Source organism: Anguilla rostrata, chromosome 5 (assembly GCF_018555375.3).
Source record: "Anguilla rostrata isolate EN2019 chromosome 5, ASM1855537v3, whole genome shotgun sequence".
NCBI lineage: Eukaryota > Metazoa > Chordata > Actinopteri > Anguilliformes > Anguillidae > Anguilla > Anguilla rostrata.
In genome coordinates, this window is record NC_057937.1 from 59,949,866 (window position 1) to 59,966,896 (window position 17,031).

Here is a 17,031-nt window from a genome sequence, read left to right on the forward strand (position 1 = left end):
TACAAAAATCTACTGTACCCCACATTTTCTAAGAATTTTTAGTGACAACCATTAAATTCTAGGTTATGCGATCCTCAATTGTTTATAGTATCAAATGCAGAGACATTGCGTTATACTTCAATGGCAAAGGGGAAATACTGTAGGTCTGAACCCCTGAAATAGCATATTCAGTAGGCTTTATAAGCAAACTTATTTAAAGATTACAAAATTTTATCATGTAATTATCAATATTAAAATGAAGCTGAGCATAAATAAGAACACGGAGAAGAAGAGATTAATCTAATCAAATGAAAAAGCAGTGAAAGTGTGGTGGAAATGGGTATTATTAGCTTTTAACACAGAGAAGGCCTTGGATGAGACCCTGTAGATAAACAGCAGGGCTTATTAATAAGAACCATTATGATATGACCTGCTCTTATAATCAAATACTGTATGTGATTAGAAAGTTCTTAACTGAACATTCAAAAAACATTTTTTTTAAAACTACCCTTAAAAGGGTTAAATATACAGTTACCTGATGTACTGGAATACTTTTTGTTTGCAAAAATTGTTGCTTTGTTCAGCTAACTTCACACTTTTGATTTATACATGAGCTTTCACTGCCTATTTATTTATTCTGGTGGCGTCACACTTTTATATTTCTGATACAAAACTCATGTTCTCCACTTCTGAGTCATTCTGCACAAGAGCATCTGCTGACTGCCTGTCATTTCATGTAAAATATGATGGAATAATTCATTCCTTGAGGGTCAGTACAGTTTTTTTTTTCCCCTCTCAAAGAAATTGTCTGGAATGCAATAAACTGTTATCTGGCTGAATATTTTTTTTATACTCCTGTGGGGCTGGATAGATCACTCATTTGGAAAAAATACTATACTCAGCATTCTTGAAGCATAATTACATAAACGTAATTGTACTTCAAGTATTCTTGAGTATAAAATAGTATACTTCAGGTATACTTCAGCATACTCATTTTCACATGGGCAAACAGGATCAAAGTATTAGTCAGGTGTCTGCTTCACCAAAACGGTAGAATAATAAATGGAATTGACAGGTCGTGGCCATTTTCTTTTTAAATGAACGAGCAACAAATAAAGTTTCTATTTGTGAGGAAGCACATTCCCCAGTCAACCTGAACGACCCGTTGACCGCGACACCGCAGATCCTGCGGCTTGTGTCTCCGTTTCGCGGTTTCCGGCGACATCCGGCAGCTTTCTGAGGCATTACGCGATGATTGGGGACAGATCCCGCAGGACCAGGGCTAGCGGAACAGCCGTCGGACTGTGGAGGAAAAGAAAAAGGGACAATCTCTCTGTCTATTTGCTGAATCTCGCCGGCTGAAACGTTCATTTGCAGAAAGAGCCTGACGGATAAGAAACCGAATCCAACGGGGAAACTGTTAAAAAAAAATATATATATTTTTTTAAAAAAGGTCGCTACACGGACGAGGCGAGACAAGACGAGGCACCAGCTGGCCCAGCAAGTAGGCTATGCGCTTCATTTTCCACGGCTCAGTGTCACTTCCTGCGTGATGGACCCTGCAGGGGCCGCACTACAGCCCCAGTAAAGTCACCCGCGTCACAGCAGCGGCGCCACTCCTTTTGAGTGACAGCGCGTCACAACACAGCGGAAAAAAATCTCGGCGCGATCGGAGTTGGCGGAAAGAAGGAGCCGGCCGGCTCGGCGAGCAGGAGACGACCCGCTGTGAGTCATTAGCACCGAGTCGTGGCTCCCGGAGCGCTCGATGACCTCAGCAGTCATGTGACACAGCGGCGCTCACCGGCTCATTCCCCTTTCCCCCCCCAGATCCTGTCACTCAAATGCTTCCAAGTAATGCTGTGATATACACTGCCATGTCATACCATGTGGAAATGCAGAACTCCCACACAGTTTGTCTGATCATTTTTGCTGTCTGTTCTATCTTGGACGGAGTCCCATTATTCAAAGATAAAACGTCCAGGGCTCATGGTTTTAGTGCATTCTGCAATGAGCTGACACTCACATGTTCATAAAAGAACAATCTGCATTTTTTCAATGTATTCACAGGGGCTTAGTGAGAAGTGTGTGTGTGTGTGTCACTAAGCCCTTTCCTTTTTGATTGCATTAAATCCAGATCAGTATTTAATTAGAGAGAGAGAGAGTCAGAGACAGAGAGAGAGAGTTAGTTCATTAAATATCATTCAGTCCCTGATGTTGAAGACTGGCACCATTGTACCTGGATTAATCCCCCTCTCTCTCTCTCTCTGTGCAACTAGCAGGAGGCAACTTTGGCACTGTACACCCAGAATGCACTGGGGTTTCTGCTCCGCCCCGGATCACATCTCCACCCGGAGCTGAGCGCCGAGATTTACTTTAATAAGGGTGTCCTTCTCGGAAATGTCTTCAAATCTTTCCAAAGCTTTGCAAAGCTTGCACATCTCCGACACCAGCCTCTCTGTCTACCCCGTCCCCTCCCCCGGCCCCCGCCCCCGGCCGATTACTCTTTCTTCTGTAGCCTGAACCTCGAAACCGTGGAGAATCAGGTGGGGAATTCGTAACGTCAGCCGGCGCCGTTTCCTCCATTCTCCTCCTGACCCGAAAAGGCCGCTAAACCTCGGGGGCGCTAAGGCGCATCTCCGAAACCGGCGGAGTTGGCGCTCAGTCCGCCCGCCCCGGGCCAGCTGCGCGGCGGCTTCACGCGCGCGCTAAGAAAGTCCCTTTTCGGGGGACGACACGGCGCCATTTCTCCGCTTCCCGAGAATCCATCTTGGCGGCGGGCGCTCGGGGACTCGGTCGGGGAGAGGCTGTCAGGCCGGGCGCTCTCTCGCGCATCAGAACGCACGGTCGGCAGCCAGGTGACTGCGGTCCAAGGGAGGATCTGGCGGGGCGAGCCCTGATTGAGCACGGACTGCGCGCGACTCCAGCTGGCTCCGCGCAAACAAAGTGTCCCATTCCATCGCAGTCCATTTGAACACTATCACTATCTCTCTCTATCGTCTCTCTCTCTCTCTCTCTCTCTCCTCTCTATCGTCTCTCTCTCTCTCTCTCCATCCTCTCTATCCTCTCTCTATCGTCTCTCTCTCTCTCCATCCTCTCTCTCTCTCCATCCTCTCTCTCTTCTCTCTCTCACTATCTCTCTCTTCTCTCTCTCCTCTTCTCTCTCATCCTCTCTCTCATCTCTCTCTCTCTCACTCTCTCCTCTCTATCCTCTCTCGCTCTCTATCGTCTCTCTCTCTATCATCTCTCTCTCTCCATCCTCTCTTTCTCTCTCTCTCTATCCTGTCTCTCTCTCTCTCTCGCTCGCTCTCTCTCTCTATCATCTCTCTCTCTCTCTATTCTCTCTCTCTCAGCACCCACTTCAAGCGCTTGAAAAGGAATGCGTGCCAATCTAATGATGTGACAACTAAATAAGCAGGAATCCGGAGCGCTGCACATGGGTGCCAGGGCCACTCCAAACGGCGACAGGGAACCCCGACAAATTCATCAGAGTGAGTGAGGCTTTAATGAGAGGGTCCACACAACAGCCGCCAAGTTCCTGTGCTTTTATTTTGGAAAAACCAATTCGCAGAGCGGCTCCACGGACCGTGCTCCACGCCGCTGACCGTTTGATCCGGGGGGGTGGGGGGCTCGCGCGAGACACCTCCTGAAACGGACGACGCAATTCGACATGGTATTCACTGGGGTCTACCTGGCGCATACCTTTAAACAACCAACCCTCCCCCCCCCCTCCTTGAGATTCGTCTTCTTTAATAATCTATCTGTTGTCAAGACACCTTTTAAAAGTGCAGTAGACCTTCAGTAAAAACAGACGGAATGTAATATGAATGTGAATGCGGATCATTTACATTCAACCCACCTGATCATTTCTGCTTTGAGTTTCAGGCCCTGAATACAGTCCTCGTGCTTTATTTGGTATAATACCACAGCTCACACAATATGAACAGGGGGGAGATCTGGGATACTGTATTCAAACCAATTATTGTGTTCTAAGTATAAAAACATAATTTACCTCGACGATACTGGTTCAGGGACAGTGACTGACAGCACATGGCCTCTACTTCTATTAGGGCATCACAATGCCCCATTCTCCTCTCATTTCACAACTGAATCGCATGAACGATTATTTTCCCCCAAACACGTGAGTCTGCCACGGACAAATGCTGTTTTTCTCTCAGGTAACCGTTTTGTTCTTTTGCATAAACAGCCACCGTGCTGCGCTATTTTAACACACCGGCTTAAGACCTCTGCATGGATGGATTAAAGCACGGGGGCGGTTTGCTAATCAGCTGTATTTATAGCTCTGCCATTCCCTAGGGCGATGGGGCTGGATTACATCCACCATGTTGTGGTGAAGATCTGGAAGCGAGATGCTAAAGAAGGCAGTACTTCCACTGCGCTGAGATCTGCCACACGGTCAACATTAACCCAACTGTGAACCACAGGCAACTGTGTACATTGTAATAGCTGGTGAAGACACCAAAGTGAATCCATCCGTGTTCTTAAACTGCTTATTTCCGATCAGAGTCGTGGGGCCTATGCAGCGAGTGAGTCAGCAATACACCCCTGGACAGGTTGTCAATCCATCGCAGGGCATACACCATTCTCTCTCACACATCCCACACAGGGAGAACATGCCAACTCCACACAGAAAGGCCCCCTGTCAGGATTCAAACCCAGTGCCTTCTTGCTGTGGGGCTGGCACCACCTTGCCACCCCAAAATCAATCCACTGAGGGGAATACAGGCCTACAGCAGAATCAATTTCCAATACTCACCGCACTACCAATGAATGAATGAATGCATGAATGAACGAATTAATTAATACATTTTAGAAATGCTTTCATGTTGGCGTGTTCTGCTTATCTGTAAACAGCAACGAGTTCATCAAAACCGCATTAACATGCATTTATAATTCCGCTGCGGATAACAATGCATTCGCATTCCTCTCTCTCCGACTCGCGCCTCTTCCCGACAGCGGCTCGCTTTCCCGCGGGACGAGGGCGGGCGTCATTACATTCGGAACGGTTTCTGTTTCCTAGTCAGCGGTACGTTTGATCAGGCTTGCCGACCGGATTAAGGCTCTGTTCAAACTTGTCGTGCGGTCGGCGGACGCTTTGGAAACACTTGACACCGCGGAAAATCCAAATTAAACTAATTAACACGGAAAGGCAGCTGCGGTAAATATGTGATGCTATTTTTTTTTAACGTTTTATAAAAAATAAAAAAGAAGTGCCTGAGGTAGAAAACTAAAAGTTTATACAATATTTATAACATGTATGTTTATGCTTATGTTGCATCAAAACCTAGCAACAGCCATGGAATTTGTGCATGAGTGATACATCCAATTAAATATTTTTCCTTGGGTTCATTTTTATGACGTTGCTGAATTTATAAAACTTGAAAACACTTTCAATCTGCAATTTGCTACACATGATAAATGATGATAAATCGGTAAACTTTGGACAACTGTTCAGCAAGCAGTACTGGGGATACTTTCTTTACTCACAACACACCAGACGGATAATATCGGTAAAAGCTATGCCAAATATAAATATAGGGATACATTATGAGTGTCATATTTGTAATACAGATACAGCAGAACCTCAGAGACATGAACAACCTCAGGAACGAAGATGGTTTATAACTCTGGAAAAAGTCCTTAAGCACTTGGCAAATTAAACCCAGGAAAACGTTTTAACCCTAAATAACGATATGCTTCTCACAAGTCTGATTTCTGAAATCTTGGTTCATCCAACGATTTCCCGGTTTTAATTTGTTTGGGGAATAAATCCATATATACATGATTTGACAGAATAACATCCAGTAATGTCAAAATAAACCCATTTTAAAGAAACGGAAGCCCTTACTCATCGGAGGAGTTACCCACAATACTGTAGCCCTTACATTTTAAATCAGCGACACTCGTTCTGCGGCTATAAACCCTAGGCGAAATTAAAAACGGATCAAGTCAGCGGTAATGGGGATCTCGTTAGAACATTAATGATCTTTTTTCTTCCACACCGGCCTTCGGAACAGTACATCTCCTTTCCAACGCAACGCTATCTTTAGCCTCTTCTGCAGACTGATTGATTTTGCTCAGGCCCTGTAAGTGCTGCTGACTTTCCCAAACCCCACTTTTTAAAAAGTATTAGCAAGTGATAAAACCTATAAGACGTGCCCCTCCGCACAACTTTGAAGATATCTCGAGAGTTATTTTTTTCATTAATCCCTGGAAATTGTGACTAGTTTTCAGTTTAATACTCGCCTTTTCTAAATCAGTGAAAATAAGAAGTCCAATAAGGCTTAACTGCATATGATACTTCTGGTTTCATAACAGATTCGCATGACAGGGCAGTCCAAAACTCCGGTGTTCGCGACTCTTGAGCATCCCCTGCGCGCCTTAGCTGCGTGTTCACCTTTAATACGGTCACTATGGTTTCCAGTTCTGACAAGGTTACATTTTTTTAATCAAAGCATGAAGCAAAAAAGCAAAGAAAAAGGTAGGTGTCTGGATGTCATTGAGGTGAACACTGCATTCAGAGGAGAACCGGCGACAGAATTTCAAGGACAAGGACGTGTGGCACAGCGAGGTGAGTTCTGTCAGCGCCAGAGGAACCAACAAAGCGCTTCTGTACAGGTGAAAATTCTGTGCTGCTCCCGCAAAAACCCGTCAGCTGTATGTGAGGAGATGGGAGACAGGGGGGGAAAAACATCACCACGGGCTGTCATCTGTGGGAGGAGCTTACATTAGCCACACCCAGCCATCTGCCTGTCAACTGTATCTTCAAGCAAATGAACGTGAATCATTAATTCAACAGTCGCTAACCCGCACCATGTTTATTCCACTAGCTGAAGCTGGCACAGATAAAGAAATACTATGTATGGAAAGGTAAGGCACAGGGAACAGTCAGACAGAAAGAGCCAATGTGAAATTACGTAGTATTAACATAATATAATAGTAATAATTCATTGCATTTATATAGTGGTTTTCCTCACACTCAAAGAGCTTTACAGTGATGAGGGGGAAGCTTGGCTCAACCGCCACCGTTATGTGGCACCCACCTGGGTGATGCACGGCAGCCATTTTGCAGCACCGCACACCGGCTGAGGTGCAGAGAGAACAATGTTTTTAGCCAATTAAACCAGGGAATGATTAGGTGACAGGCTGGGTTAGGAATTGATCCAGGACACCAGGGAGCCCCTTACTCATTGTGATGAGTGTCGTGGGGTCTTTAATGAGCACAGTGAGTCAGGCCAGGCAATAGGGCATCGTGGATTATTCAACCAGAGGGAGGATCGCCCCCAACTGGCCCACCAACACCACTTCCGGCAGCAACTAAGATCTCCCAGGAGCTCTCCCATCACATGTACTAACCAAACCCGCTGCTTAGTTTCAGCCATTTTACAGGAGCAGCATGCATGTCTGCTAGCAAATAAACGTGTCAGATTTTTTATTTTTTTTTGTACAAAATCAACTTGTGAAAGCAGACACTTGCAGCCAACAACAAAAAAAGATGACTGAATATTGCAAATCCTTCTATACTTTCAGGGATCAGACAAAATTTGATATTGAGGCTGTGATTCAATCAACATTTGTTGTGACTACCAATTAAAAGCAAGATCTTGATTCACAGAAAACACTAAAACTAGCTTGCTAAACTGAGATGAATACATATCGAAGACAACTGGGCAATCCAAGCACACACCAGCTCAGTCAGTATATTAACACATATCTATAAAACCTTACAATACAACAAAAGTGGTATAAATACAGCAACAAAACCTTCCCTGGGTTTTTAATCACCATATGAAATCACACTGAACATTTAAAAACAAAAAATGTTCCACATAATAGTTCAATTGTTTTTTTTAATTACTGGATTCCAAATAAAACTCTATCCAGTTCATGTGGAGGCACTGACGTTCTCACATGCTTAACCAAAACAAAAATCCACAGAGACCTGCTTCCTCTATCAATCTGGCACACACGGCTGGACTTCATGTTCATAATCCTAAATGCTACGACAAATTTACACTCCATTGCGCAAGTAATATACATGATGAATGTGCCAGACAGTGTCACAATTTTCTGTGCAATTTAAAAAGTGAACATGGAAAGGGCATTTGCTCTGAGGTAATTTATCCATTACTCAGTATATCACGTATTAGCATTTAAACTCATGCCCCAGTGATATTATATTCATGAATTATAATGCAACCAAAACAAACTAAGCAACCGACAAAGAATTGTTCTTAAGACAAATTGAGTATCGTAAGTTGGTGGTGGTCTTCCAAGGAGTAAAAGGAGTAAAATCTTCCATTTACAAAACCATACTTGGAACTCTACCATACATCTTTGCACATTAAATCCTTTCTGTCATAGTTCTTATATCCTTTTATTAAATTCCAAGTACCAAGTCTTCCCTGCGCCTTGGTTGCAGAATAATCCAGAAAATGGTCCATGTATATGGATTTACCACATTGAAAGAATTTATATAAAGAATTTGGGAAGTAAAGCCAGAAGTACATCAAGAATATCTGTTATTGGGTATCACTTTACAATGAGAATTGCATTTAACTAATGTAGCTGTTAGCATGAATGAATGATGTACAAATACATTAACAAAGCTGTACAGATGAACTTTTCAGTAGTTAGCAGTTAACAACGACATTAGTTAATGCCAATTCATGCGACCTTATTGTAAAATGTTACATGTTATGGTGTTTTTCTTCTGTGCATACTAAGCTCTTGGCCAAGTCTCCCCTTTTATCTTACACTTCTATGGGATTGCCCAGTAAAATACAGCTTAAATAAATAAAGGTTCATCCAACCAAATTTACCAAAGGATGGGAAGGGGGTGGTGGGGGCAGGGGGGGGGGGAACAGTCACTGCAAAAGTAATGTCCATGCTAAACACACCTGGCTCCCTACTGATTAAAAATGACTTCCGTGATGCTGAGGCAAGCAGAAGACATGAAGGATTTTTGTTCCTGAGAGTGTCTGGGCCACGTTCATCTTCCACTCAGTTTTATCTTTCAATAACACCCAGGCTATTTTTTTCTCCCCTTCGGTAGAAGAGTTTGGATGGCAACCAGCACACATACAGGCTGTGTTTAAACGTCTGCTGGAGGAGTTGTCAGGCTAAGGGTAAGCTCCTTATGCGTGATGGACAGCTCTGTCCTTCTGCTCAGGGTCTGAAGATCTTCTTCTACACGGAAAAGAGAGAGAGAGAGCTGTTCTACTCACTTTGGATGTCCAACTAAGGCTTTCCCCTTTGAAGAAAAACTTTTTTTTTTTTTGCTTTTTTTCCCCAACTTGGACCCATTTTTCTGAACTATTTCCAGCATGCTGACCAGTAATGATGACAATTCTCTCACATCTTTCTTTTCAGGGTGCTTTGGTCAACCCTGAGAAGCGCTCCACTCCGCTTTGCAATGCAGGCTAACGCGGGGCCACGCAAACAAGTTCACCTAAAATATGTATAAATTGCACGTACGTGTTTATCCTTCATCAACCAGTAGCTTTGAAACCACCCGAGGGATCTTCGTCATACTTGAGGAGAAAATTCTTTATAGCACATAGGCAGGACATACGGATTTTTAGTCCAGCTGACTAACCCTTGCATGAGAAAACAAAACAGTTTGTCCGCAACTCTTCCTGGAAGGGTGCTACCATGCACTTAAAGTGCTGCATATCTGAGAGAACGGACCTATTTTTAGTTTAGGTTGTTGTTTTTCCCCCCCGAAATTCCTGCGAAAACACTGACGTGGTAAGCTTCATTAATGCAGCAAAAACATAAACAGGCTACTTCGCTGATGCCTGTCCAAAGGCCAATAAAAAGCACTTTCCTGGAAAATGAATCTTATCTACTGCAGAGGAGTACGCCACTGAACATTAAAACGTAACATGATGACAATTATGGCTCAAATTAGAACGGTGAGCGACATTCATGGCCCGAGAATGACCTTTTTTACGAACTGCCTCGTATTTAATATTGTATTTCAGCAATATCACACAGAAGGGAGTGCTGTTATATGGTACACTGTTATGCAGTATCACATCATGACCTCAAGCGTAATATTGATTATAAACTATCAAGTAATGATTGAACCAACTGATTATGATTTTTTTACCTCCAATAAATATAGCGCCTTTTAAAAAAAAATTTAAATCTTTTTTTTCCCTCGAACAATGCATCAATGAGGATGTAAACAAAGCCAAGTGACACATTACAGTAAAGCGTTCCAGTACTGTTGGCTCCCATGGAATGCTTGCTGATAAACCTACACTCTCGAACCAATCAAATTACTCCGGAATTAGCCGGAATTAACTGTTGTATAAATGTATGCATTCACAGTTTAAACGTGGTAACGTTTAAATGAGCGTAGGCGGCACAAATCAGAACTGTGTAACACCCAGAGACTGTAAAAAATATGGACAAAGCTACTGTGACGTCACCCATTGACTCTCCGTGGGTCTCCGAAAATACGTTTTGAAGCTCAATTGCGGGCGCGGCCATTTTGGAGTTGGAGCCAAAACCACAGAGTTTAAAATCCGCTCTGTGATTTTTACAATTTGATTGACAGTCCGGTGCGGAAAAGCCCATCAACCTGAACGAGGCTAGCTGACTGTCTGCCGTTATGTTTTAAAATATATTATCAGATGTTTACGGAGTTTAATTTCCATCCGTGACTGTACTGTCATGTAATCACGTTATATGTATGACATTAAAAATACAATTAGGCTATGTTCAGTTATCTTCAATTCATGTTTCTCAGCAAAACGAATATGCTTAACTAGCATATCAGCTTGCCAGTGAGCTAGGTAGGCTATCCGTGGTTAGCTCACGCATTAGCAATATGAACCACAGGGGAAGAACATTGACTACACTGATGGTCAATCAATCGGAGATGTGTAGGCTACTGGTGATTTGACTAGGCTAATTTTCGTATAACTGTCTGGTCGATCTGCTGTTAACCGAGCAAGTTATCGTCGTAGGTTTTCGCCAGTCAGTTAATGAGCCAGTAACTGCTACTACTAGCTACTCCATCGCCGTTTGTGGTGTTCACTTGCTGGGTGACGCTAGCTGACCGATCGTTCGCAAATCATTTTCTACCGAATAAAAATTAACACTGTCAGCGGTTATTAACAAATCTACCAAGTATTTTAATAACTGATCTGCAGGCGTGTAAATATGACAACGCACTTTGTACAGCAAGTTTTCCACCTGGTGCATGAAGACAAAATAATGTAGCCTACGTTGAATTTCTAATTATTATTAGGCTATCGTTTTTTCTTGTAAATCATCAAAACCAATGGAGAAAAGCCAATATACGCAAGGAGCCCCCAGAACCGATTCTGAGAACCACTGTCTTAAATGCCTAGCTTGTCGGTCTCTTAAATGCTAAAAACATATTCCTTTCTAAATGCCAAGATGGTTAATTTCGTTAAATTCTGTGTGTGTGATTTCAGCAAATGAACCTTGAGACTCTTAATTCGCTTCGTGAAACTGAAAAAGTGTTTATCCCAAAATCGGGATTATAGTAGCTTTGTCACATGCTTGAAGCATGGCCCAGGTAGACATTTACGGAATGTACACGACTGACAAGCCGCCAAACACGTCTGACAGATTGAATGTTTGCCGGTTAAGGTTAGCTAGCTAGTCAAATGGCTTGGTAGCCGAAGTTGCGAACTGTTTTAGCATAGGCTACTACTGGACTACCAAATATAGCAAGCTGATTACGCTTTCTGCCAACTAATTATTTGGTTAAGTAGGCTAAAGGAAATAGTAAAAATGACTCGGCTACCGAAAAACTTAAGAGGAGGATTATTTTATGGTCGTCTAGTGCAGCTGTAAATAGCACACGCCATAATTAAATCACCACGAAATGGGATGCTTGCATTTTCAGACTTAGCACAGGCGGACCGTAGCCGGCGCCGCAATGTCAAGGCCAAGAGACGCCACCGCCCACCCCAGTGACCATAGACTGTAGCTCCTACTATAGCTCAGTCCTCCGCAGTAATCCGGAAGTGACGCAAGCTGTACCTCATTGGTCCAGAACAAATATTGGCACTGTGCCCAAATGACGCAATAAATCATGAAATCGACCCATGGACAGTCATAAGACCAATAAAATACACCTATTATGACTATTTGTTCTTGTGAGAAAAAATTATTGACTTTGTATTTTGATCGCATTTGTACCGTAGACTTACATGGAAACCGGATATGAAAACACCTATACTGGAGCCATCCGTAGTGGCGCTAGTGAGCAACCAGGAACTACAACACCAGGAAATGAGCTTCAAAAACGAAGTCTGGTTTTGGCCGCTTGGTAACGCCTTTCATTTGTCAAGACTGCTGCAAAACTGCTGCAAATTTTAAAAAAGAAGAGAGGGCAAATGTCTTGTCATTATTTCCATACTGACAAATGACAATGATCTTGAGATTAAAAATGAATTATCGTAAGCAATACTTCAGTTAAACCAAATCTAATTTCTTTATAACAGTTACCAAGCATTTCCAGGACATCCCTAAAAATCTTTTAAAAGGCTTAGTACCTTAAACAAATTTAAATCAGGCTCGCTGCATTTTGGGTAAACATGTCATCCCAACACAAACACTTTGCCTGACTTTAATTTGCAACAACGTACAGTATGGGCTTTTTCCCAGCTAGCTTTGCGTTAAAGAACTGATTGATTTATTGAATATGTCCCAAAGTGGCCTTTAAACAAGAGACCATGACACAGATGGATTAAATACAGAAGGTATTTAAGGCTAAGTCCAAATGCATTCTGGGTAGTGGGTGGGGGGGTGGGGCTTACTCATAAGTAGGACACATGAACTGATTGAGCATATGTCAGTGTTGCCTCATGGGATTATATCAGCCTAGCAACCCACTAGTTAAATGTGCACACTATCCCAGCACTGCAATACGTATGCACGTTTATTAATACATATTAACAATATGTGTTTTGGACTATAATAAGTACAATTCACATCCTTCCTAAAGACAGTTCAGCTTGAAAGAGAGAGAGAGAGAAGGTGCTGATGACCCCAGACCACGCTGCACCTGGACAGGCAGATGCAAGGACAGGTGTGCAGACAGGTATGAGGCCAGGTGTGCAGACAGGTGTGCGGAAATAACAATTTACTCTTCAACATTCGAGCCCGATGTCCCAGTTTTACTTTCACATATATAATTAGCATCATTAATGTACAAACTGAGCCTCTGTCACATACAGTGATTCCCCAAAATAGATTCCCAATGTAACTTAGTTTATAATAAAAGCAGCAATACGCCTACGTCTGCACACATTACACTCACAAACCTTTCCTTAAGACAGTTCTGCGTACGAAGAGCCTGGTAAGGAAACTAGTAGTAAATCTCAAAAAGAGGCTCAGGAAATTGCGTTCTGAAATGAAAAGCACGTCCACAGGTAAAAAAAAGCGCACAGCAGCGCTGGAAAAATGTGTGAAGCGAGCGAAAGAAAGGAGAGGAAGACTCACCTCTGCTTCCTTGCTCTTCTCTCTGTTTCTGCCGGAGTTCCTCCCATTGCTGGCGGTCTCTCTGGCGGGCACCACCGAGATCTGATGGACGGGCATGGCGCAGAAAATGGAACCTTCCGGAAGTTTCTTGTTCTTTTGAGGCGACCGTCGAGGCAGCATTCACTTCCGCTCAGCTGCTCACATCATTTTATTTTTTATTTCCCCCCAGGACGTCCGCTTCCATTCTAGCAATGAAAAAAAGGAGGGGAGGAAAAAAAAAAATATTTAAAGAAACTGGAATGCTCAAGTTCAACCATAGACTTTGAAGAAAGAAAGCACCATTGTCATGTTCTATGAAAAGAAAACAAACTAAAAAAAAACCAAAACAATTTCACAGAAGCAGGTAGAGCGGGCCAGAAAACGGTGCTCCTGTGACACGGCGGATTTAACGGTCGCTCGCAATGAGGCCAGATTTCCCACACCCCTCCCCCCGGCTAACCTTGGAGGACCCAGCGCCTAATCGTCGTCATGGTAACCGCGGGAAGCCGTCATGGGCCCTACCTGGGCTATCATTAGCGTAAGCTGACGTTAGCCTGGCGTGCCGTTAGCGCTGTTGTTAGCCTGGCATGCCGTTAGCACTGCCGTTAGCCTGGCGTTCGCGCTGCAGTTAGCCTGCCGTTAGCCTGCCGTTTGCGTTTCAGTTAGCCTGGCGTTAGCCTGGCGTTAGCCGCGTGCGGCCGCAACGAACGCCAATGGGACGGGGCTCCAGCCTCGCTGTGGCTGGCTCACGTGGCAGGTACAGGTACGCAGGAGTCCGGAGCAGCTTTAGCCGCTTACTTTAAAACCCAAATCCAAATCACACGGCCTTCTGAGGAGAAGGCTGACAGGCCACGGCGAAGCTCACACACGCCCTAATCTGATTAGGCCAGAGCCACTCCTAAAACTCTGCCAGGAAGTCCCGCCCCCAACCACTCAGGGACAGCAGGAGAAGAGAAGAGGTCGTTGTGGTTCTGGCTCAACCAATCAGCACCTCACAATGGTGAATAACTTTAAATATTTAGCTTTAGACATGCTGGTGGCAATAATCTCACAGAGAGGAGGAGCCGGAAGGTTAGATAAAGAACAGGTCTTATAGCTGTTTGTATTGTAAAGATGAATCACTCAGTGATGACTGTCAAACACGTCACTCTGAACTGAAAAGTGAAGACTGTCTGTGTTTTATTATTTGTGGCACACACTCTCCTCTCGCACCAACAAATCAAGCTGTAGCACACACACGCCGCACATACAAACACGTGTACACACTCACACTGACACGCACTCACACCACACACACACACGTACGCACACGCACACAAACACACACACACACACACACACACACACACACACACACACACACTCACACTGACACGCACTCACACCACACACACACGCACGGACACAAACACAAACACGCACACACACACACACGCACACAAACACACACACACACACACACACAGATGCACACAAACACACATACACACATACAAACACACACACACACAGAGTAAAATTCTCAGTTAATCAACTCTTCCAGAGCGGATGTTTTAAGGACATTTTGCTGCTTAACGACCATGTTACATCACAAAAGTATCTATGGGCTGCAGAGCCACAGGTTCCACTCACAGGTGTCTAAGTACCTGGCTTAATGTCACAGAGGATTACTACATACATGTAACCTGCATGTGACCTCTTCAAAGGCTGAAAAGCAAGTTAAGGAACCTGACCATTCAAGCAGCCGTAGAGAAGAATGTTTTTTTCACACCACAGCGTTCCAATCTCTGACTATGGCACCGCGCAGCGCAAAATAAAACAAAACAAACTGTCTATACCTGCCAACACACCTGTCCACACCTGCCCTCACACCTACCCACAAACCTGTCCACAAACCTGCCCCACACACCTGTCCACACACCTGCCCCACACACCTGTCCTCACACCTGCCCAAACACCTGTCCACACACCTGCCCAAACACCTGTCCACACACCTGCCCAAACACCTGTCCACACACCTGTCCACACCTGCCCTCACACCTACCCACAAACCTGTCCACAAACCAGTCCACACACCTGCCCCACACACCTGTCCTCACACCTGCCCAAACACCTGTCCACACACCTGCCCAAACACCTGTTCACACACCTGTCCACACCTGCCCTCACACCTACCCACAAACCTGTCCACAAACCTGCCCCACACACCTGTCCACACACCTCCCCCACACACCTGTCCTCACACCTGTCCACACACCTGCCCAATCACCTGTCCACACACCTGCCGTCACACCTGCCCAAACACCTGTTCACACACCTGCCCCACACACCTACCCACAAACCTGTCCACAAACCAGTCCACACACCTCCCCCACACCTGTCCTCACACCTGTCCACACACCTGTCCACACACCTGCCGTCACACCTGCCCAAACACCTGTTCACACACCTGCCCCACACACCTGTCCACACACCTGCCCAAACACCTGTCCACACACCTGCCCAAACACCTCCCCCACACACCTGTCCTCACACCTGTCCACACACCTGTCCACACACCTGCCCAAACACCTGTTCACACACCTGCCCCACACACCTGTCCACACACCTGCCCACACACCTGCCGTCACACTTGCCCTCCACAGTGGAAAGCAGGCGACCACATGTAACCACAAATTTGACACCTGACAGAAGAACTCGCTGAACCCCCCCCCCCCCCCCAGCCCACCATAGCGGAACACGGAAACCCCCGGTGGAATCCCCGCCCCACTTCACCACAATCAACAACCGGGTCCTCGCTGGGGCGAAGCTTCGTGTTGCTCATCGTGTCTCAGACGTTTCACAAGCAGGCTGCAAACACGTCCATAAACTTTAAGAGTCCCACAGCTGGCGCAGTGTGAGAATTGCATGTCCTCTCGTGCGATTTTCAGCAGCGTAGGGGCGGTACTCAGCTTAATGTGCAAATCCGGGAGGGACCTGAACCAGTATTATTTCCTCTTACTTCCTTTTTTTTTACTTATTTTTTTTTTTCTCCCATCAAGACAAGAAGATTGTTTATTAAAAATAGAAAAAGCTCTATTAGTGAAATGACAGCTGTGTGAACATTCCGGAAGCCTGATGAATTCATTAAAGTTGTGAGCGAAGCTCGGGGGACGGAGGCACTCGGGAGCGCGAAAATGTGTTCGCAGTTCATCACGTCGCCGACTCCGCTCTGTCACCACTTCCAAGAGACCTCCAACAGCCCACTGAGCTCAAAGCCACCGCTCCCGCTCTCTCTTTCTCCCTCCCTCTATATATATCTCTCTCTTTCTTTCTATCTCCCTCTCCTCTCTCTATCTACTTCTCAATCTATATCTCTCTCTCTCTCTCCCTCTCCTCTCTCTATCTACCTCTCAATCTATCTCTCTCCCTTACACTCTTGCGCTCACTCTCAATCTATCTCTATCCCCCTCTATCTCTCTCTTTTTTCTCTCTCTTTCTCTTTTTCTCGCTCTCTCTCTCGCTCTCTATTTCTCTCTCTCCGCC

The 17,031-nt window shown here is 44.8% G+C and overlaps 1 protein-coding gene across 1 annotated transcript in view; it reads right to left on the reverse strand.

Annotated features, from left to right (window-relative positions):
• The window catches only part of marchf1 (membrane-associated ring finger (C3HC4) 1), a 55,574-nt gene that overhangs the window by 16,956 nt on the left and 21,587 nt on the right, over positions 1 to 17,031 (reverse strand). The window contains exon 2 of the mRNA XM_064337483.1: positions 13,489 to 13,712. Within this exon, the coding sequence (XP_064193553.1) occupies positions 13,489 to 13,647 (159 nt within the window). The 5' untranslated portion in view covers positions 13,648 to 13,712. The remainder of the gene's footprint in view (positions 1 to 13,488; positions 13,713 to 17,031) is intronic.